At 39.9% G+C, this 22,056-nt stretch overlaps 2 protein-coding genes across 3 annotated transcripts; one reads left to right on the top strand and one right to left on the bottom strand.

Annotated features, from left to right (window-relative positions):
- The first annotated feature begins 896 nt into the window (after positions 1 to 896).
- LOC104098710 (uncharacterized) lies at positions 897 to 5,449 on the top strand. Its single transcript, XM_018771627.3, has 10 exons — positions 897 to 1,035; positions 1,127 to 1,249; positions 1,347 to 1,412; positions 1,638 to 1,805; positions 1,943 to 2,056; positions 2,780 to 2,851; positions 3,750 to 3,833; positions 3,943 to 4,043; positions 4,509 to 4,593; positions 4,925 to 5,449. Exons 1-10 carry the CDS (start codon positions 958 to 960, stop codon positions 5,297 to 5,299), a joined length of 1,266 nt encoding a protein of 421 aa, XP_018627143.1. The 5' UTR covers positions 897 to 957; the 3' UTR covers positions 5,300 to 5,449.
- Positions 5,450 to 6,705: 1,256 nt separating this feature from the next.
- LOC104098709 (kinetochore protein NDC80 homolog) lies at positions 6,706 to 13,311 on the bottom strand. Of its 2 annotated transcripts, none has more exons than XM_009605514.4 (4): positions 12,037 to 13,309; positions 7,873 to 8,119; positions 7,297 to 7,443; positions 6,706 to 7,155 (listed from the first exon to the last, which is right to left on the bottom strand). In XM_009605514.4, the coding sequence occupies exons 1-4, from the start codon at positions 13,173 to 13,175 to the stop codon at positions 6,940 to 6,942; spliced, it is 1,749 nt and encodes a 582-aa protein (XP_009603809.1). In that variant the 5' UTR covers positions 13,176 to 13,309; the 3' UTR covers positions 6,706 to 6,939. The 2 variants fall into 2 exon arrangements, with proteins under 2 accessions (XP_009603809.1, XP_009603810.1); XM_009605515.4 differs by having other exon boundaries at positions 6,839 to 7,134; positions 12,037 to 13,311.
- Positions 13,312 to 22,056: the final 8,745 nt, after the last annotated feature.

Raw genomic sequence — 22,056 nt, 5'->3', positions numbered from 1 at the left:
TATATGCATAATATTTTAATCAGCTGTATTAAGTTACTTTTTATTTTTTATGTTAATAATTTTACTTAAAATTAATAATTACGTGTAATTAATCATATTTAGCTAGCTGTTTAATAATGTAAAAGTTCTTTTTAGAGTGTCAAATAGTTATCTTGATAGGAGTATTTTTTTTTTTATTCTGTATGATTTTCCTGAATGGAAAAAAGAATCTAACAAAACCGAACCGGGGCGGTTCACGAGTTACTTATAGCATGTTTGGTCAAGCTTCTTCCCAAGCCAAAATTATTATTTTCTCAATTTGAGATATTTGGCCAAACTTTTTTGGGGAAAAAAAAGTATTTTTGGCTAGAAGCAAAAGCATTTTGAAGAAGTGGAAAAAAATAATTTCTCCTTAGAAGCAGAAACAGTTTTGACTTTTCTTACTAGCAAAAATACCATTTACAAAATATTATATATACCAAAATAACCTTACTTAGTTTAAACTATTAAGTAATATAAAATGACTTTTGGGATGAACTTTCATATTTATTGAATGCTTTTTTGATATATTTAAATTATCTTGAAAGAATAAAGTTATTTTCAATTTTATTTTTATATTTTATTTAAATAAAATAAAAAATTTAATTATTATCTTTAATAATAAATATTTATAATTATTTATCTACTTATATAATATTAATTATTAAATAAATCTCTCCATATCCTTATTTGTGGTTGACACTTAAAAGCATTTTTTGAAAAGTTTGGCCAAACACAAATTATTATTCAAAAATATTTTTCAAATTTATTAGTCAAACATAATTTTTTTTGTTTTTTTTTTTTTGTACTTTTTAGAAAAGAACTGTTGAAAAAAAAAAGGGTACTTTTAATGAGTATTAATTAAAGACCTCTACTAGCTCTATCGTTCGCTGGTTAAAGGAGAAGAAAAGACAGTGAAGAAGCAGAAACCCCTAAATAATGGCGAGCGCCGTAGTGGAGAAGACGGAGGAAGAGCTCCGCAAAGAACTCTTTGAACTCAACCGTCAACAACACGAGGTTTTCTCTCTGTTTATTCAATCTCTTTCTGTTTGCTGGATTTCTAGGTTTTCCCCCCCTTTTTGTAACCACTATACTATCTCTTGACTAGATAACTGAGCGGCTTAAGGATCCAAGAGGTATTCGCCGCGGTGGATTCTCTGGTGGCGGCGGTGGCGGTGGTCCTCGGAGTTTTGTTGCCAACGGCGGCCGCCAACGTGGCCTTGTTAGACCTGTAAGTTCTCTCCTCATATCCTTTGAGATGAAGCTTCCTGTTAACTACATCGTTTTTGTTTATTGAGTTTGGTGTTTTTGGCTAATTGGTTATTTAGGCGGAGAGGAATGATGCAGAGGATCAGCCAGCACCTAAAAGGCGTATTTCTTCAGCTGTTGTGAAGGTGAAAACTGAATATTCGATAATACTCCACAAAAATTACTAATTTGCTCTTAAAACAAGTTATTAACCGTGTTGAATGGAAATGAGCGGGATAAATATGGAAAATTTATAGCCGAATTGCAATTTTTGTGGGATTAAGGTTATGTTGTTGTGGTTGTTGTTATTGGCTTTGTTTCAACTAGAAAAACAAGATCTTTTGTTTTATTGGATTGATTTTTGAATTCAGATTGAAGAGGGGGAGATTGCTGACGATGTCTCTGGAGCTCCAATGGATGCGAATAAGGAAGATTCAGCTGTGGAGGAGGGAAGTTCAAGGGAGGCACATGTCAGCCAGAATGAGAGAAAGCCATCCAATTGGCTTCGGAGGGATGGCAATCAAAGACCCTCAAAAATGGTAAACATGGATGGACACCTTTTTGGGGGCCATGTATTCTTTTTGTTAGTCCTTTATTCTTCTTCTTCTTATAGACAATGGTGTGTTTCTGCACATTGAAGACATTGAATTTCATTCGCTTTAAATAATGTGTGTAGGATCCTGATTTTCCTCCACCGGAACCTGTGCCGAGAGTGTTGCCAAAAAACGAGGATCCTAAATTGGTTAGTAGGAATAAGAGAATGTTGGGACAGCTGTTGGGTACCTTGGAGGTGAGTACTAAGTTCCTTTTTCATGGTTATGTATTTTGAACCTACAACTTGCTCTAATGTGCCTATTTGGTTCCTTTAATAGTCGAACTGCTATAAATGCCATTTCCTGGGGATATTGTTTGTGCTTAATTTCTTAAGTTGAAGAATAAGTTATCCACATAATATTGTTGAAGCGACGTTGGAGTAGTGAATGTTTTGCAATTCTTCCCTCAGGGAAGTTGTTAATAATTGCACAAGAAAGTGTTTCTTGCACCACATACAACAACAAACTCAGTGTAATACTACGTAGTGGAGTCTCGGGAGTGTAGTGTGTACGCGAACCTTGCACCACATACAGGAAAAGAAAATTCTATTCTCAGTGACTGGAAAGAGGTAGAGGTATGGTGTTATTACTTATAAATCTCCCGGATATTATCACTTAAACTTGAATTGGTAGCTACAGACCAACTCGAAGTTGAAGGGACTCATCACCCAAACTCGATTTCTACTTAAGTAAAAGAAAGGGAGAAGATTTTTCAAGATCAATACAGAGAAGGGACTCAATAATTTATGATTAAGCATCTTTTGTTCGAAATTTATCAGTTTGATAATATCTCCTGGATATGACAATTCTCAATTTAACACCCTCAGTACTTGAGCTGTACAATCTTAATTCTGTTTAGCGTGGCGACACTTGGCTTACCTACCTTTTCTCGAATTTGTATATGCATGGAATTCTTTCAGAAGTTCCGAAAAGAAGACATGCAGCTTTCAGGGAGCGAGGCTTACATGCGGAGGTCAGATTCTTTGAAAAGGGTGAGTACTCTGATCTTATCATCTTTCTACTGACTCTACTTGAATGTTTTATTTTCTAACATATAATATAACTTTATTTGAGAATGTATTTTTTGTTTCTATTTTTATTTCTGTATAATATTGGCCTGAGATGAGCTTAAATGGAATGACATATTCATTGAGGATTCTATGGCCGACCCTGACTTGAGTTTGGGATTGAGGTGTAGTAGTTGTTGTATACTTTATTGGAGGGTGAAAAATTAAGGTACTGGCTGGGATAATGAAATTATATGTTTTTGAGTGTAGATATTATTTGTTGGTACTAGTTTGGTGGGGGCTTGAGTTCAAATTTGAATATTGAGTAGCCGGGGAAATTGAGTTTACCTATGAATGTACGAGGATTAACCTTTTGATTAAATTGATTCTAACATTCTTTTTATAGTGGTTCTCACTTTAGTAATCTTTGAACTTTGTCATTCAAGGATTATCCCGATGAATTTGGTTTTTTAATATATTTGAACCTAAAAATCCTTATGAATTCCCAAGATCCTTGAGACATCTAAAAATATCTTAAGTAGGACACTGTACTCATTGAAAAAAATATATCTTAATTAGGATACTTATGTGTCCGTGTGGATGAGGGCTCTGGTGTATGATATATTTTGCTTTGACATGTAGTTTTTATCATCACTACGTTGACTGCATCGATACATGATAATGAGTTTACGGGTGCATGTTTTCTCTTCAATACACACTGAATCTTCTACCGCCCATTATCCTACGAATGCATGCTTTCTCTTACAATCCACACCTACTACTTTTTCCCCTCCCTCCATAAAGTTCGAAGAACGGAGGAAGAAACAGTTTTTATAATGATCATAAACCTTACTCGAGGTACTTTGACACAAAATAATGCCAGGCTGAGCAAAGGGCGCGTGAAGAAAGTGAGAGGTTAAGACAACAAGAGCGTGAGCAGCGTGATGAAAAGCTGAAAAGAGATCTGGTGTGTCTCAGTTTTAACATTTCCAGCAATTCTTGCAATCAACTTTTGTGGTAAATTCTTAGATGAGAAACATAACTTGCACCTGTTTTCTTTACTTGTCAATGTGAAGACTCTTCGAGCACGTCTTGCTGCTAAAGCTGAGGAAAAGAGGTTGGAATTGCTGTTTCTTCGGTGGAGTGAGCACCATAAAAAACTAGCCAATTTTATAAGGTATGTTGCGTCGGCTACATCAAATCTCAAATATAGATGCATCCAGCAATGAAGCTTGTTGATGCCGTGCCTGAGAAAGCACCTGTATGGGATGCATTCCTTTTTTATGCGACCCCCTTAAATTTTTGAGATCACCATGGAGTTAAACTTTATTAGAAATATTTTAAGGGTGGCCTCCTCTCTTATTCGGCTGTGTCCTCATCTGCACTATTTTAGATGCTGTGACCAGTAAATTTTCCGTGTTAATTCTTGGGTTTTCATTTTGCAGGTTATTTCTTATTTTGGTCCAAAATGTCCATATTCACAATTTTATTGACGCGAAGATAAGTTTCTGTTCATGTACAGAATGTTGAAGCTGCTAAATGACTGCAAAAATCGTACATGCAGCTGTGTAGGGTGATCAATTATCTATCCTGGTAACAGTTCATAACTTCTCTTTATATCGTTTTGGCTTGATGTTTTCAGGACCAAAGCCGAGCCTCCGATCTTTTATTCTTTTGCCAAACCATTGGAAGAAGATCCAAACTTAGTTGAGCAGAAAAAAGATCAGGTAAATATCACCCTGCACATTGTTGGTTGCATTATAGAAAATTCACTTGTGAAATTGTACACAGCAAAATCATTCTAATGCCAAAGTTGCACACATCACATGACCTTGTTGAGGTGGCAGACAATTATGTTTGTGTGAATACAGGAATATAGTGATCTTGAAGCTTTAGCGTGAATTCCTCTGGGAATGCACAGGTGTTTGACGCGGGGGGGGGGGGGGGTGTATACTGTTTAGTGGAAATTACCTCAAGACTGATTAATTAGTGGAAGACATATATGAGGAAATATTATCATGTTCACAGATCATTTAACCCATTTTTTATTCTTTTCAGATATTCCAAGAATGGAAAGCTGCAAGGAGAGAGGATTTGTCGCTATACCAGAAACAAATTGCTGAACAATATGTTGCAAATGCTGAAGGGGAGTGGAAAAATATTTTGGAAAGGAGAGCCAACAGAAATCCAGCAAACCTCCAAGAGACAATGGACAAGGAGCTAGAGAGTCATAGACTTGAGCGTGGACCCAAGACTAGAAAGATCCCTGGTGTTAGCAACAATGAAGATGAGGATGTTGAGGATATCAATGTTGCAGAGGACGATATGATGGATGATGTGCTTGACGTGGATGATAATAACCAGAGGAGTGATGAAATTGTAAAAGTTGAAGCAGGTAATGGTAGTACACAGATTGATCAGCAGAAGATATGAATCTCTCATCTCTTTTAAAGGTTTAGTTTGTGTTTAACTGTTATTTCCCTTTTGTTTGGCGTTTGTGGTAGTTAGTATATGTGTTGTCCTTCCGATTTTGGTTTTGAGGAATTACCCTTATTTATATTAAACCTTCCAATTTTTGTACTAGCTCAGTGTCTTATTGGTACATTTCCGAGACACCTATATTTGGATGTTTTATTTGTGGTCTATGTCAAGATTAATTGTCAAAGGGTTGAGTTTCAGCATGGAGTTGTTTGCTGGATATGGTCTAAAAGTAAGAGTAATAGAGAACAAACATGTGTGCTTAGTTTCTTTGGTCCGGGAGTGTTTGTTTTGTGTGGGTTTTAGGATTTCATACACAGAAGTAACGAGAGGATATTGCTTCTTGTTTTTGTTTCTTATTAGAATGAGGATAGGATGGATAGCTTTCTTTCTATACGGGATCTGGCCTCACGCCTATGAGTAGCTTTTCAACTCTTCTATTCGTCCGCTTTGCCTTTCTCTCTAAACTTTACTGAGAAAAATGATCGGATTGTGATAATTTACCTTGAGATAACCTAACCTCTCTGGATGCATGTAATTTGTTATCTCTCACCTTGAGAAAACGTTGCAATACATATATATATATATGATGAGTACTCACTCGTTAACGAAAATAAAAAAAGAACATAGATCGTGCTTTACCTTTTGCAATTTAGTTACCAATTGTACCCCCAAAAGTGGATATTCAATTGAAATTAAAATTTTATAGAATTTGCTGTCAAGACGATTGAGCTCCAGAATTTAGAAACAGTATCATAGAGTGTCACACATTTCCATCCAGAAGGTCATTTCCTCCAGAGTTTTAGAAGAAAATATCTAGCTGGTTCAGTTTTTGCACATCAGTGATTCCTACAATTTCCATTGTTTTGTTCTTTCGCCAACTTGGTTTGAGTGAGGAAATTAAAATTTAACAAGGTCTTACCTACATAACCCTTCCATTTCAAGCTACGGTAACAACGAGCTCCACCTATTTCATTTTATTTGACGCCATTTTCATTTTAACATGTTGAATAAAATTACATCGTTTTATTTTAAAAACTTTTTAATTTTTAACTTTTCATTTAATCCTAAATAACTTTGCTCTTAAAGCCAGAAACCTTAAGTTTACTCCAATTTAAAATTTGTGCTAGTAGAATCTTGTAGGGGAAAACATCGATGTCAATTGTATCTTAGTCTCCTCACCGGCTGGCAGAAAAGAAAAGTAAAGCCAGTGGTTAAAGGATGAGATTTTACCGGCAATAGTCTAATAAATTGCTTCACCCTTCTAAGACCTGACCAAGGAACACATGCTTCTAGATCTTGTAAGCATAGAACTATTTATGCAATCAACACTCCTTGTTTACACATCAACTCCAACAATGTTCGATAAAATTCCCAATCCCAAAAAGTGGATCACAGACAATCTTGATATTGGTCAAATGTATCAGGGAAGCGAGTAGAACATTGCAAAACCATAGACCAAGAGTGCTAGTAAATACTTACCTGCACCGTGTGTTTACACTTTACACCTAAATATTTATATTTGACAAAATATTAGTAACTATGACACATAAGATAATTAAGAGATAATTGTAATTGTTACAAGAGGTTTAATATCAGCGGCTTGCAACAGACCCAGGCAAACCGGCTTTGTGCATATCTGCTACAGCCCCCACAGTTTCTGCAAGAGCATTCTTCATCGTGGCAATTTTTGATGTAACAAACTCTTTATATTTTGAAACTGTATCAACAACAGCAAAGAGTTCAAGAGCACAAGTCTGCACCTCTTCCTCAGTTTGTGCAATTATTTCCTGCAATTTGGCATTTGATGCCTTTGAAAGTAAAGATAAGCCAATCAAAATCAGGATTATACATCTAAGATAAGAAAACCCCACAAGTTCACATCCGTCAGAGGACATTTGTAAAGTTATGCATATCAATATAAATCTTGTCTGAATTGCATATAGCCTTACTTTCAGAAAATCCGCTGCCTCTCTTTCAACCAGATCCGACTTTCGAGTCTCTGTTTCAACTTCCTCAGCCATCCTTCTGGCTTCTGCTGCACATCTAGATATGAAGTCCTGTTTTTCCTTCTTTAATAAGTCCAACTGCGCTTCCAGCTGACAAATCAATCATAAAACGATTTGGAAATAGTCATGTTAGGCTTCAAGGCTGTTAAAATGCCATAACTATAGCATTGATAGAAACCTTCTAAATTACTAGCCTTGTGTTTATTTGAAAACAAAATCTATTGGTGTCTCAACCTGATAAGTTCATGTGAATGGATCTATAAACTAAAACAAAGCCTCAAAAGTCATCGTTGCACATCAACAGATCAATAAAAGAACTCTTTCAAGCTGATAGACCTTATGTCATTTAAATTTGTCAATAATGGTAACAGTGCCTTGTTATTTTTCAAATCCAATCGCCGAAAGGCCAAAATAGTTCAGCTACGCAAAGACACATACATGTGTACAAGAGGAAAAGAAACACTAGTACTCCATAGCTGAAGCAAAGATATAAGGCAATAGGATGCTGGCTACACTTACATTGTCAATGTGACCCTGAAGAGTAGTTAGACGATTCCTCTTCGACTCTATTTTGGAAGCCTTCTCAACTGATTGTTGCTGGAGAGTTATCAACTCTTCCATTTTCATCATGGAACTATTCTTCATCTCATCTTGAAATGATGTGAGCATGGGTTTTAATGTTGTTTTGTAGTCTATACCTAAGACCTCTGCTTGTGAGGACCCTTGGGCATTCAATTTATACTGAAATTCATTTCCTAGCTTTAACCTGAAATTTCAAATGAGATCATCCGTAATCAGAGTCATCAAGGAAAATATGACAGGCAACAAATAGAAGGAAGTTCTACTTTAAACCAGATTAAACATACACAAATATACTTGCTCATCTCACTTTGATTGACCTAGCTTCATATTTTCAATCTCAACCCCTCCCAAATTATGATCTATATCATAAAATTGTAGAATTTTCCCTCCAACAGTTCAAATTCAGATATTCAATGTGACGCCTTTTCAACCAGTTGTCTACTTTCACATTGTGAACCCTTTTAACGAAATTCAATATAATAATCAATTCAAAGGTTTTACTCTCAGACTTGGTAGCAGGTGGATCAGGTGGATTAAATACAACTTGACTACAGTCAAATATTCAATTCTCATAAATAGGAGCCCAGTAGGATTCTTCTCACCCCAAAAGGGTTTAAGGCAGGGCGACCCCTTGTCCCCATTCTTGTTCATCCTAGCTATGGAGGGTCTTAGCAAGATGTTGGACAAAGCAAAGCAGTTGCTTTGGTTAGATGGTTTTAGTGTTGGAAGACCTCAAGGGAATCCAATCTCAGTCTCACATTTGCTCTATGCAGATGGCACATTAGTTTTCTGTGGTGTTGAAAAATCTCAGGTTCAATATCTTAATCTAACTCTGCTCATTTTTGAAGCTATATCAGGACTTCACATCAACATGGCAAAGAGCATAATATACCCAGTTAATGAAGTTCCCGACTCAGAGGCTATAGCTGCTATTCTATGTTGTGGTATTGGCTCTTTGCCTGCCACATACCTTGGCCTACCATTGGGAGCCAAATTCAAATCCTCTGAAGTGTGGAATGGGGTGTTAGAGAAGGTAGAGAAGAGATTGGCGACATGGCAGATGCAGTATCTCTCCATGGGTGGCAGGCTAATTTTGATTAGCAGTGTAATGGACAGTATCCCAACCTATTTCATGTCATTATATCCTATGCCCAGCAAAGTGCTCAAGCAGCTGGACAAACTCAGGAAGAACTTTCTCTGGAAGGGGAACAGTGAGGGACATAAGTTTCACCTGGTTAGATGGGCCAGACTCAACCTAAAGACCTTGGTGGACTTGGAATTAAAGACCTAGCAAAGCACAATAAAAGCATGCTAATGAAATGGCTAGGGAGATTTGGTGAGAAAGACACCAACCTGTGGAAGGTGGTGATAGCCAAGCATGGTCAACAGAGCCACTGGTGTACCAAACTCAGTAGATCCCCCCATGGTGTTGGGCCATGGAAATACATCAGTAACCGTTGGGAAGAATTTTCTCAGAATATTTCTTTCAAGATTGGGAATGGGTTGCATGTAAGATTCTGGGAAGATAATTGGTTAGACAACTGGCCCTTGAAAGAGAGTTTTCCACTGCTATTCCAGATTGCTAGTGACCCCAACTCCACAGTAAGTCAAAATAGATCAGGAAACTCTTGGGCTCCACTTTTCAGAAGGAACATGCATGACTGGGAGTTGGATAGTCTATTTGTTCTGCTTGGTAGATTAGGGAACTTTACCGTAAATGAGCAGACCCAAGACAGGCTTAGTTGGATAGGGTGTGGTACAAGCCCATATACAGTGAAGTCAGGCTACAGGCGCATGTGCCAGCACAATGGAATCATTGACTCCCGGCCTTGGAAGCTTATTTGGAGGACAAAGCTTCCTACAAAAGTTATCTGCTTCACTTGGACTGCACTCAAAGAAGCTTGCCTCACCCAAGACAATCTCTGTAAAAGGAGTTTTCAGCTGGTCAATAGATGCTACCTGTGTCAGCAAAACTCTGAATCAATCAATCACCTATTTTTGCATTGTCCAGTGACAGCAGACATGTGGTATATGTTTCTCTCTATACTGGGTATAAGCTAGACACAACCACAGGATATCAGGGAGGCAGTGGAGGGTTGGAGCAGTTGGAAAGTTAGACAGAACCATCAAGAAGCTCTGGAAGATGATCCCAGCAAGCATATTTTGGTGCCTTTGGCAAGAAAGGAATCACAGATGTTTTAATGGCATTTCAACTCCTATCCATACTCTCAAAGCTAAATGCCTTGTGTACCTATTTAGTTGGAACTCTCTAAACCCTGTAAATAATGTAGCTCCCCTGGTAGATTTCATTGGCTCAATTGCTCTAACTTAGCTACTTTCTACTTTTGTCTAGTGGCTAGCTCCCTGTGCAAAGTAAGCTTTTTGTTGTAATGGACCTAGCACTTATCCTCTTTGTAATTTGCATCTTCTTGATGCCTTGCAATGAATAATCTTATTTCATAAAAAAAAAAAAAAAGGAACTAAACCATGTCATTTAAAAAGATACAAAGGAAGTAGTATAACTTATGGGAAAAAAAAAAAGAGGAAAGAATTTTTCAACCAGCAACAAGAATGCACAGGTAAACCCTCAGGGGTTGGCCTGGTGGCAATTGACTTGAGCCTTGGGGTTTGCTCCCTTTCAAGGTCTCAAGTTCGAAACCCACTGGGTGCAAACAATTTCTGAGGGCCATCGGACTGGGTAAAACCTGAATTAACCGTGGTGCACTTGCGGGAAACTCCTTGCCGAGGGCCTGTGCACCCCGGGATTAGTCGGGGCTCAAAGAGACTCGGACACCCGGTGCAAAATCAAAAAGAATGCACAGGTAATCTGAGAGACGAATTGTTGCATATAGGCACTCTCATTAAACTTTTTTCACAAGTACTGGATATTTGGTCCATGAAATTGGCCAAAGAGAGTGATGCAATTAAATAGAATAGATGATGCACCTGAACTTTCCACAATTCAAATCTGTTTCACAAGTAAAACTAGGGTAATCTGACAAATTCAGGTGGCTATACAAGAGAAACAAGGATCTTAATTTCTCTAAATAATGGCATAATAATGGATTAGAAGTAAGCATATCTGGATGAAGCTACACAAAACAAGAAAACAACAGAAAATACCATCAATAATTGCCGCATAATCCAACAACAAAATATATAAGATATCAAATGTGAATATGCTATAAAGGATATTCTTCATGAAAGACCAGGGTATTTGATGTAAATATGAAATTCAAGTCCAACACAGCATTTCCAATCAGGCATGATGCAGCCTTAATTTCTAGCAAGAGTGATTGGAAAAATCAAATTCGAGAACCATTAGCCTTATTGCCTTCTGACCAGTGTTATCAAAGGCGAAAAATGCAAAAAAGCTCTAAAGTCTTTTGGCGGATAAAGCGCAAAGAGCGGATAAAGCGCGGGCTTCAATGAAGAAAGTGCAAATGGAGAAAAGCTACAAATATTTTGTGTAGTCCAATACTAATATCTATAAGCATGAATACAAAATATATAGACAAAGAAATTGAAGAAAATTTACTATAAAGTGAAATATCAATTGTTTAGTGTCGCCTCTCAAGGATTACGCTCATTGGCAAGGAAAAGTATGTCTTAGAGCCTTGATGACAACACTGAAGCGCCTCCTAAACACGGCGAAGCGCTCAACGTGTTTCAAGCCTCGCTTCAGGGCTTAAGCGCACTTTAAGCGACCCTTTGATAACACTGCTTCTGACTAGCATAATGTTCCTCATCCATGTCTCAACTGAAAGTTGGTGGAAACAGTACACGGGCTAAGTTGTGATTATCATACATCACAGTAAGCAAACTGCAATCCATTTATCAGTCACCTAAATTATCTGCTGAGAATCCAATATGGAAGCAATCGAACGCTAAACATGTTGCAATGGACACTTCCACTATTAACACTTACTCATACTCTTAGAGCTCCATTTAGTCCAACTAAACTAGCCATAGTAGTAAAATAAATCCATGCCCAAAGAATAATAAACCAGATTACTAAAAGTTTTAATTTCATTCTGTCAAATGTAAATTAAGTCAATGCTTTCTCTAACAACAATAAACAACAGGAGAGAGTATGAAAACCTCCTGATAGATTGGTTGCACTCAATCATTAGCTCCTCAAGCTTCTTGTACATGTTCCCAATGGCAGAGTCGAGGTCCCAACCCTTCTCCTCCCATTCTATCCTCTGGTTCTCAATATCTGCAACATCCCTTTCCAAAGCATGCAACTCCCTCTTCATCCTATCTGCATCCCTGGGATTAATCCCTTGCTCCTCCACCTTCTTCTTCAACTCCTCGTTCTCCGCATAAATGCTCTCCTTCTCAGCAACCTTAGTCTCCAACCCTTTCACTTGCTCCTCCAACGACCTCTCCACCGTAGTTATACGCCCTTGTAACTGTTCAATGATAGAATGAAACTTCTTGACATCTTCCTCCAACGCACTCTTTTCATTCTCCAACAACTCTCTCTCCGACGGCCCATTCTTCAACGCCTCCAACTTTGCCTCTTGTGCCTTCAAATTCTCCTCTGATGCATTCACATCCGCAACCAATCGGGCCTTTTCTTGTTCCAACTCCAGCATAAATTGACTATCCAAGTCATCTGCTTCTTTATCTTCTCCCCTAATGTAATGAGAATAATTCTCAACAGTATACCTAAACACCTTATTCTCCGAAGCAAGCTGTTGAGCTCGGGTACTCAACCGGTGATCATCAAATTTACCGAGCTGAACAAGCCAGTGAATCGCTGCAAGTAGACTAGGCCAAGAATGAGGCGTCCCAGGGGCACGTAATGCAGATTTGTTCACTTTTACGGGGCAGTTTAGGCTTTTCAGTAGGGTTTGGAGATCATCGTCGAGTTTTTGTGATTCTGACGGGTTTAGTCCAAAGCGAGAGAGGATGAATTTTAGGGTTTCGGTGATATCTTTAGCAGAAGGGAGAGGGGGTTTGAGAGTAAAAGGGAGAGAGTGAGAGGAAAGGTAAGCGTTGATCGTACGGATAGCGTTGAGTTGATAGGAGCGGTCGGAGATAGGGATAGCGGCGGACCGGGGGTTTACACCGACAGATGACGGCCGACTACTGGCGAAGCTTGCGTCGGAATCACGGCCGCCGGTGGCGACAAATTGCCTTGGGTCGTTTGCCATCTTGGCGGTCGGAGTCGGCGGTGGATGTCGCCAATCCGGTGCTACAGAGTTCGTACGTCGTCGTCCGGCGCCTCTCATTGTTGGAGGATGCTACTGTTGATCTCTGTGGATACTGAGTTTTTTGAGTTGAATTCCCGCTTTGCAATTGGGAAATGAGAAGTGGACATATACGCAATTTTGACCACCATCTACGGTGCACAAAAATTTGCAAATTTAGCCACTTTCGAGACAACTTTAGATATATGGGTTTAAAATCTTATGGCTGAAGTTCTGTACATGATGTTTGACTTGCTAAAGCCTAACTTCAAATAATTTAAAAGCAAGCAACCCTAAGATATTTTTACATAAAGTTCATGCAAATATGACACAATTTAATATATTTTTACATGAATTTCAAGCAAATATATGGCACAACTTTAGACGTTTTTACATGAATTTCAAACATGAGGAATTAGCCTTACAAACTTTAACTTTAACTTTTGTGGCTAAGAAATTTGGAGACTGTAATTATCCACCAAACTTTATTTTTTGTGGATCCTATTAGTACCAGCCACAATCTTCTTATCCATAACTGAATGTTCATTTTCATAATCTTTTTCGTAATCCCTATAAGGAATTGTTTGTAACTGCTATTGTGTATCATCCTATAAAATTTTACTTTCTTTCACCAGTCCGTTATTTTAAAAGCTAACATGTGCACTATTTACATTAAATGATACTCAACACCTAATAATTTTGTTAAGCTTAACATCGTCGGAGCCTTCGATCAAGCAACTCCACTAATCACTCGATCTGTGGAGTCACATACTAGCACTTCGGCTAGGCTTACAGTTAGCTAAGGACTTTAACCTCTCGCCAATTTAAATAGAAATTGATTCTCATGTATTATGCACCGTGATCGTACATGACAATGAACTTTACTTACTTATTATTTCTGATTGCAGGTCATTGATGCTAGAACTGGGTCGCGTGGAGCTTAGACATGTCTACCGAGAAGCTAACGTTGTAGCAGATGTCTTGGCTAAGCATGGCATGAACCTCACACCCTTAGATGGACGACAACCATGGCATCCCTTATATTACTTTATCTCCCCTCTTTGTTTTATCAGCTTTTAATAAGGACTGTTCTGAAGACTTGAACGTTCAAACAGTCTTAACTTGTAATAACTATAATTGTTACGTTACTTAATTTCTAATATAAGTTTAGCCAAAAAAAAAAAAAAAAACTAAATGTCCATTGCAGTATAGGCATAAAATGTGTTAGTAGAAGGGTCACGTTGTCAACCTAAAAAGGAACTCTTACCTAAAATCCCCACCCTTTTCCCTTTTAAATCAGTTGCTTATAAAACTCTTTATTCTCCCTCTATATATATGACATGATGTGTTACTTTATCATCTAAATTCGATCTCTCCCCTTGTCAATAACGTGATTAAACTTTCATAAATAAAGCTTCTCTTAGTGTAAAGTCGATCAAAAATTGCAGAACCAAATTGTCCATTAGTTAAAATTTGTTGTGTTTTGACTACAAAGTTCTAAATAAGTGAAGTTTATACAAAAGGAAATAATTCGACCATCTTCTGGTACCATGCTCAGTTAATAAAGTAACTTACACAGAATATTTAAATGATAAGCTGTGTAGAAGATTCAATTTGACCCACTAAAGTAAACGAAGAGAAAAGGCAATTTACCGACTCTAACATTGTGCAATACATATTCACCCTTAAAATGGATAAGAATTAAATTTATACGCGATTTTAAAAATATACGGGTTAATCCGATACAAGTGATTAATAATGTTAGATAAGCAAATGAAACATAGAATAAATAGCCAAACCAGCAATAGTATTTAATCCGGGCTCGGCTGTGGGCTTAACAATTAATCTGCCTTCGATTCGTAGCCAAGATATATATGAATAGTTATGAACAAGAATAAGAGCCTTTGAATAGCTTAGAAACAAAGAAAAAAAGTTTATATTGCCTTAATATGCGTGTTACAATGTCCTCATTGAATAATAAACTTCCCTTTTATATAGTAGGAGAGTTTTACCCTAAGTAGAATTCAAAAAAAAGTAAAAATCTTCCTCTTCGCTAATCACTGATCTGCTGTCGATACTAACCGAGATCCACGATGTGATATCCGGTTGGGTACGGATATCACGGCCCTTTGTTAAAAGTGCGCGGACGTTTGGTAATGCTTTCTGAGGTCTTGAAGCTCGAACTGGATCCGGGAGGCGTGGTCTCGATAGCTCCGAGGGCAAGTGTTTTGTTCGGGCATTGATACGAGAGGCTCCTAGCTTCGATTCTGATTCCTTGTAGTTACGTCCTTGCTTTGTTTGCCCCACCGAGAAATCGGGGTGCTAATTATCCTCGATTTTACCCGTATACATGTAGTCCCCTCGTTTCTCAGAGAGTAGGTTTGCCGAAATGATGAGAAACGATAGATGTTCTCATATTCCTTCCTCCGTACGTTACAACCAAAATGACGAAGAAGTCGAAACGTCCCATCAGTCGCATCGCTCTGACTTCGGACACATGTCAACCATCGGTTAGTTGCCTCCGAATGTGAAGCGTCGCGTACTTCCCCTATAAAATTCTATCCCTTTTTCTTTTTCCACTTTCCGATCAAGTTTCTACCTTCGAATTCTCTAGCTATCACCAACTTCCTTTATATCTTCATCCTTGATCTTCAAATTCTCATAGTTGTTCTTCGGTTCTTACCTGGATTTTCTTCGAACCTTCATATTGTGTTCTTCAGCCTTCAAACTTGTTCCTTCAAACCCCCATACTTTTTCTTTAAATCTTCAAACATTCTCAAGTAGTAATGGCAAAAACATCCAAGTCAGTCCCTCAGCAGGCTGCCTCTTCATCCTCCCAACCGGCCGCCGGTACTGAGGTGATCGCTCCCGAAATTGTTGTTCTCGAGACGGCTGCTCCCAAAGTGGTTGCCACTGAGTCGACTGCCACTGAACCGGCTCCCGAGCCCCTCTTGAAAATGTTTATTCCCGGGGACTGTTCAATTGCAGACGACTTCAAGGTCGAGAAACCCTCATCCAAATAGGACCGGGGTGAAGGAGCATCGAGGTATATATGCTCCATTACCAAAGACGTCCTTCCCACGGTTTGAGAGGAATATAAATGGGAAGGCAAAGACATAGTAGTCCCCGGACCTAAGGATGCTATTACTACCCACGTGGAGGGGTATTCAAGTGTTTACACTTACCCCTTCACACTTAGCCCGGTAGACCCGGTTGTTTTGGATTTTTCCAAAAGATACGAGGTGTGCCTTGGAAAAATCCACCCGTCTCTCTGGAGGATCGTGATCCTCCTCCGTTACTTTCGTTGGTTCACCATCGACCACCTGTTCTATCTATACAGTCCCCGAATCTTCTGATGGGGACTAATCAATCTTACTCGTCGGGCCAGCAAGACCCCCTTCTCGAGTATTGACGAAGACCGAGACCAAGGCTAGTAAGGGCGCTTCGTTCGGGTGAAGACCTAAGATATGATCCCTCCCGAGTTTATGCCATTCCCCGAGAAGTGGAATGCATCTCGTAAGTGCAGCCCTTCCTTAAGTATCAATTTTTCTTCATTTTCTTTCTCGTCATTCATATTTATGGTTATGCAGCTGTTGCCCGGGTTCCAAATGCGGATCCCCGGCTTAAGTAGTGGATCGAAGGCATCTGCAAATGAATGTCATAATTCGAGCTCTCATGGAGCATGCTTTCGAAGGGCCTATGTGAGATCTGTTCTCATGGTAAGGTTCTCCTTCGAATAACTATTACCGTGTTCTTAACTCACATCATACTGACATTTCTTCTCTCTTTTATAGGTTTGCCTAAGACCATCGAGCTTAGGCTTTTGGAAGGGGATGAGGGCATATCTTTGTCCGTTGATCCCTTTGTGACGGGACAGTCAGGGGTTGCCGCGGGGGAAAAGAAGAAGAGGAAAAGAAAAACTTCAGGCTCCCAGGGTCCCGAGGTAAAGCCAAAGAAGAGGGTGGCTCACAAGCCCAAGAAGAGTACCAGCTCCCTAGTGCTAGATTATGACTCTCTTCTCCCGCTCAGGGATGAGTCGAAAGAAGACAACATTTTTATTACCCGTGGATCGGCAACCGAGGGGGAGATTCATGAGGCCGACCTTCCTAGACTCTAGAGGCCGATACGGGGACGGGGGATGAGACCCCCCGGGACGCCGGCTCCGCTCCGAAGGAAGCGCTCAGTGTAATAGAAATTATGGGGACTCCCTCCTATACCGAGTCCATGCTTGAGGAGGCCCAAGCAGGAAAAGAGAAATCCAATGAAGGGGTTCATGGCATGGACGATCCCCTTCATTCTTTCTTTGATGGTTTGGACTTGTCCACTTTAGAAGATTTTTTCGGGTTGCGCGACCTCGAAGTCCCGAAGAAGGATACATCTTCGGAAGCTGGTGGGCCAAGTTCGAGCCCAAAATTGATTAATCAGTTCCCCGCTCCGAGTGTGGACCCCGGTCATAAGAGATCGGTTATTCTTACTGTCCTAGAGGATGCCCAGGTTCTATCTACCTAGTGACCGAGGAGGACTAGGCAAAAATGAATGGGGTGGACGTGGCGTGTCTTTTCAATGAGGCGCGGTAGGCGTTGAACGTCTTCTTTGAATTTTACTTAGGTTTAGATATCTCTCACGACTTTCATTATTTTACAGGCCTCTGTTCGTTACCACGAGAGCTTCCTCCGATACTGTTTTGAGTTCAATCAACTCGAGCTCGAGCTCAAGGAGCAGGCTCAAAAGAGGGATATGTACACGATCCTTAGCGAGCAACAAGACAGGACCGTCTAGGACCTTAAGGCCGAGCTGGATAGGGCTCAGAAGGAAGCATCGACCCTGAGACGGGAACATGCTGACTTGGTTGAAAGGTAAAGGTCTTTGAAGTTAGAACCAATAAACTAGCCGTAGTGGCTAATGACAAAACCTCGCAGGTCTAACAGAAGATCGACCAGGTCGACCAACTCCGAAAGAAGATGAACAAGATCCAAGCCATGGCCGATGGTGGAAGAGCAATATGGACCTACTCGCTTCGAAAAAGGAAACTGCCCAGGAAACACTGACATCGGTAGAGGTTCAACTTCGGGTGGTGAAGGAGAAAGCTGACAAGCGGGATCAACTAAATGAAGATCTCCGAGCATAGTTGAGCTCGGCTGTCGCAAAATAGGGCGCCCTCGGTAGAGAGCACGAGGCAATGAAGTCCAAGCTGGAGACAACCTCTACCGATGCTGAGGAGATGGTGGCCCAATATAAGGCCGATGTCGAAGCAATCGAGTCCTGCCTAGAGACCAATGCCGAATATGTGAGGCGAATGTCTCGAAGGGAGATCCTCGAAGAAATCCATGCCAAGGATTTGACCTATCGGTCGAGATCGAGGACGCAATAAAGCTTGAGGCTGAGGTGAAGAAACTTTCTGAGACTGAAGGTTTCGAGGATTTTGGGGGGTCCGAAGGCTCCGATGGTTCCGGCGACTAGTCGGGCCCCGATGAAGATCAGTCATGAATTCCTTAGAACTTTTTTAGTTTTTGTCTTGTGTATATTTTTTGTCTATTTTGAGGCCGTTTTTGTTGGGCCTTTGTAAATACATTCCGGAGTATATTAAATTTCCCTTTTTAGCAATTTCAAGTCTACGTTTTTAGCATCTTTTCATAATCTCTATTCTTGCAAATATTTTTGATGTCTTAGCATAGAATCAAATGTAGTAAAAAGTCGTATGTTTTTTATATGTCCAAATAAAGCCCGACTTCGATGCAAGTTTATTTGCTCGAGGCCTTGAAAACTCGGTGTGATCGGCAGTTTTCCCAAGATGTTTAAGTGATTTTAGACGATGCTTTTGCCGAGGGTAACCTTTTAGCAGGTTTCGAATTTTTATAAAGGCCTTATGTTCTGATTACGAGTTTTGGACGTCTCCGAGCCATTTTTTGGGGTGGACTTAGCCTTTCGTGTTTAGGCATTACCTAATAGGTTTTGTGCCTCCGAGATTTGATAGCCGAGTTACCCGAACTTATATCAGATGACAGTTCCCGAGTAGCGCTAGCCCTTAGGCTCGATAGTCCCTGAATAGGGATATCCCTTAGGCTCGATAGTCCCCGAATAGGAGTAGCCCTTAAGCTTGATGTTTGAAGAGGCAAAAATACGTAATAGCAAGGTAGAATTTTTCTTTCATTTCTGTATGTAAAGTACATGATTGAAAGCATGTAAAATCTTGTATTATGTCTAAGGTGGCCTACGCGGACACGGTTCACTTGACCTTTTGGCTCTTACAATAAATCCTAACCGCAGAGCCTAAACTGTTCAAGTACACAGTTTCCTTCTTTTCTTGCTAAGAACCTTAACCTGATGGTGATGGCCCCCAGTATTCGAGGTCTATCTTGAGAGGTCTCAGATACTGTTGATACGCCCATCGACTCCGATTTAAAACCGATCTTCGAATCTAAGTTAGCACAATTTACTGTTGCCTCGTTAAAAACCTTGCCGGAAAACCCATTTGGGACAAAACCAGTTCAAGAGAAAAAGAGTGCAACGCGTGGTTTCAGACCTAATAGTCACATTCTCCTTTGGTTGTTGCATGCAAGTGTTATCCTGATTAATAATATTATAAAAAAGTAAATGAGATCGTACCTTAGTAGTAGTATTGCTTTAAGTGCGTCACGTTCCAGTTGTTCGGTAGCGGTGCATAATTTCCCGCTTCGAGTTTGTACGAGACCTTGCCGGTAATTTCGATGACTCGATATGGTCTTTCCCATTTCGGTCCCAACTTTCCCTCGTTCGGGTTTCGGGTATGCAGTGTTACATTTCTTAACACCAAGTCCCCAATCTTGAAGTGTCGGAGGTTGACTCTTCGGTTGTAATATATTTCTATACGCTATTTCTGGGTGGCCAACTGGACTAGGGCGGTCTGTCGTTCTTCATCCAATAGTTCCACGCTCGTACTCATGTCTTTACCGTTCGATTCTTCGGGCGCATATCGGAACATGAGGCTCAGTTCTCCCACTTCGACCGGTATTAATGCTTCGGCACTGTAGACCAATGAAAATAGGGTGGCCCCGGTACAAGACTTCGAAGTTGTACGGTATGTCTACAAGACTTCGGGCATAATTTTCTTCCATCTCTCTTTGGCATCGGTCAAACTTTTTTTCAAGTTTTGGAGTATGATCTTGTTTGTAGATTCTGCTTGTCCGTTCCCACTAGGGTGATAGAGTATGGATAGTAGCTTTTTAATCTTGTGGTCTTCGAAAAACTTATTTACCTTGCTCGCGATGAATTGCTTCCCATTATCACACACGATCTCGGTTGGTATCCCGAACTAGCGTATTATGTGGTCCCAAATGAAGTCAATGACTTCTTTTTCCCGGACTTTCTCGAACGCTTGAGATTTCACCCATTTAGAAAAATAATCATTCATAAATGGTATGAATTAAGCCTTACCATGTGCCCTCGTCATGGGACCGACGATGTCCATTCCCCATTTCATGAATGGCCATAGGGACAAGACCGAATGGAGTAGCTCTTCGGGTTGATGGATCATCGATACATGTCTTTGACAGCCATCACACCTTTGTACAAAGTCCTTTGCATCTTTCTCCATGTCGATCCAGTAATAGTCGGCCCTGATTATCTTCTGAACCAAAGATTCTGCCCCCGAATGGTTTCCGCTTATGCCTTCGTGAACTTTCTCAAGACATATTCGGTATCTCCCGGCCCCAAGCATATGGCGAGCGGCCCGTCAAATGTTCTTCTGAATAGAGTCCCTTCGGACATGCTTAACCTGGCGGCCTTTGTGCGTAGAGCTCTTGATTCTTTAGGATCCGAGGGAAACTTCCCAGTCTTCAAATAGTCTATGTATTTGCTTCTACAATCCCAAGTTAAACTTGTTGAGTTTATTTCGGCATGACCTTTTTCCACTACCGATTTCATGAGCTGTACGGCCGTTCCTGAGATGAATTCATCGCCATTAACCGATGACCCCAAGTTAGCCAGAGCATCGGCCTCGCTATTTTGATCTTGGGGCACGTGCTGTACACCTTCGCATTCGTTCCTCTTTTACTTCGAATACCCCATTGACTTGATTTATGTCACGATCCCAAATTCCCTGCGTAGGATGTCGTGATGGCACCTAGTCTCTAAAACTAGGTAAGCCTATCAATGCGGAATAAAAATAGAAATCTGAAATAAATAAATCTGAAACTTTACACAATTACAACTCCCAAAACCTAGTAGAAATAAGTCACAAGTTTCTAAGAATTTAATCCTCAATGTCTCTATATATCAAGGTCTAAAGAAAAATAAGGAAGCAACATAATAATGATAGAAGGGGACTCCTGAGTCTGCGGACGCTGGCAGATATACCTCGAAATCTCTGTGCACAGGTAACTCACTGAAGTCGGGGCTGGTAAAGAGTACCTGAATCTGCACAAAAAGATGTGCAGAAGCGTAATATGAGTACACCACAGCGGTACCCAGTAAGTGTCAAGCCTAACCTTGGTAGAGCAGTGACGAGGTCATGTCAGGCCCTACTGGAAAATAAATAATGGCATAGTAAAATATTTAACAATATAATAGATAAAATGATAATGAAAATGAATCAAGTAGTGTGTCACTATTTAATTACACTAAATAATGGCATTTAATACCTCGCGGAAAACAAAACAGAATTCTTTTCAACTTTAAGAAAATCACAACAATAATCAAAGGCAACTGCGGCCATAAATCAATATCAACAAGGGAACTCCCAAGGTACCGCCTCGTAGTCCCAAATCATAAATAAATATACAATATCTCATTTTCTTATCTCACCGCGGGAGCCTTCACAATTTATTTGAAAGAAAATATTTTTTTCCGAAATAGCATCCCGCGTTTTAGCCATCCTTATCATACCGCATGACTTCTAGTAGTTCCCCCTACTAGCCACACGTATCAAGCCACCCTTATCTCACCG

The sequence above is a fragment of the Nicotiana tomentosiformis genome, chromosome 1 (genome assembly GCF_000390325.3).
Source record: "Nicotiana tomentosiformis chromosome 1, ASM39032v3, whole genome shotgun sequence".
NCBI classification, from domain to species: domain Eukaryota; kingdom Viridiplantae; phylum Streptophyta; class Magnoliopsida; order Solanales; family Solanaceae; genus Nicotiana; species Nicotiana tomentosiformis.
The sequence above is the reverse complement of the archived record's forward strand: the minus strand, read 5'-3'. Positions and strand labels throughout refer to the sequence as shown.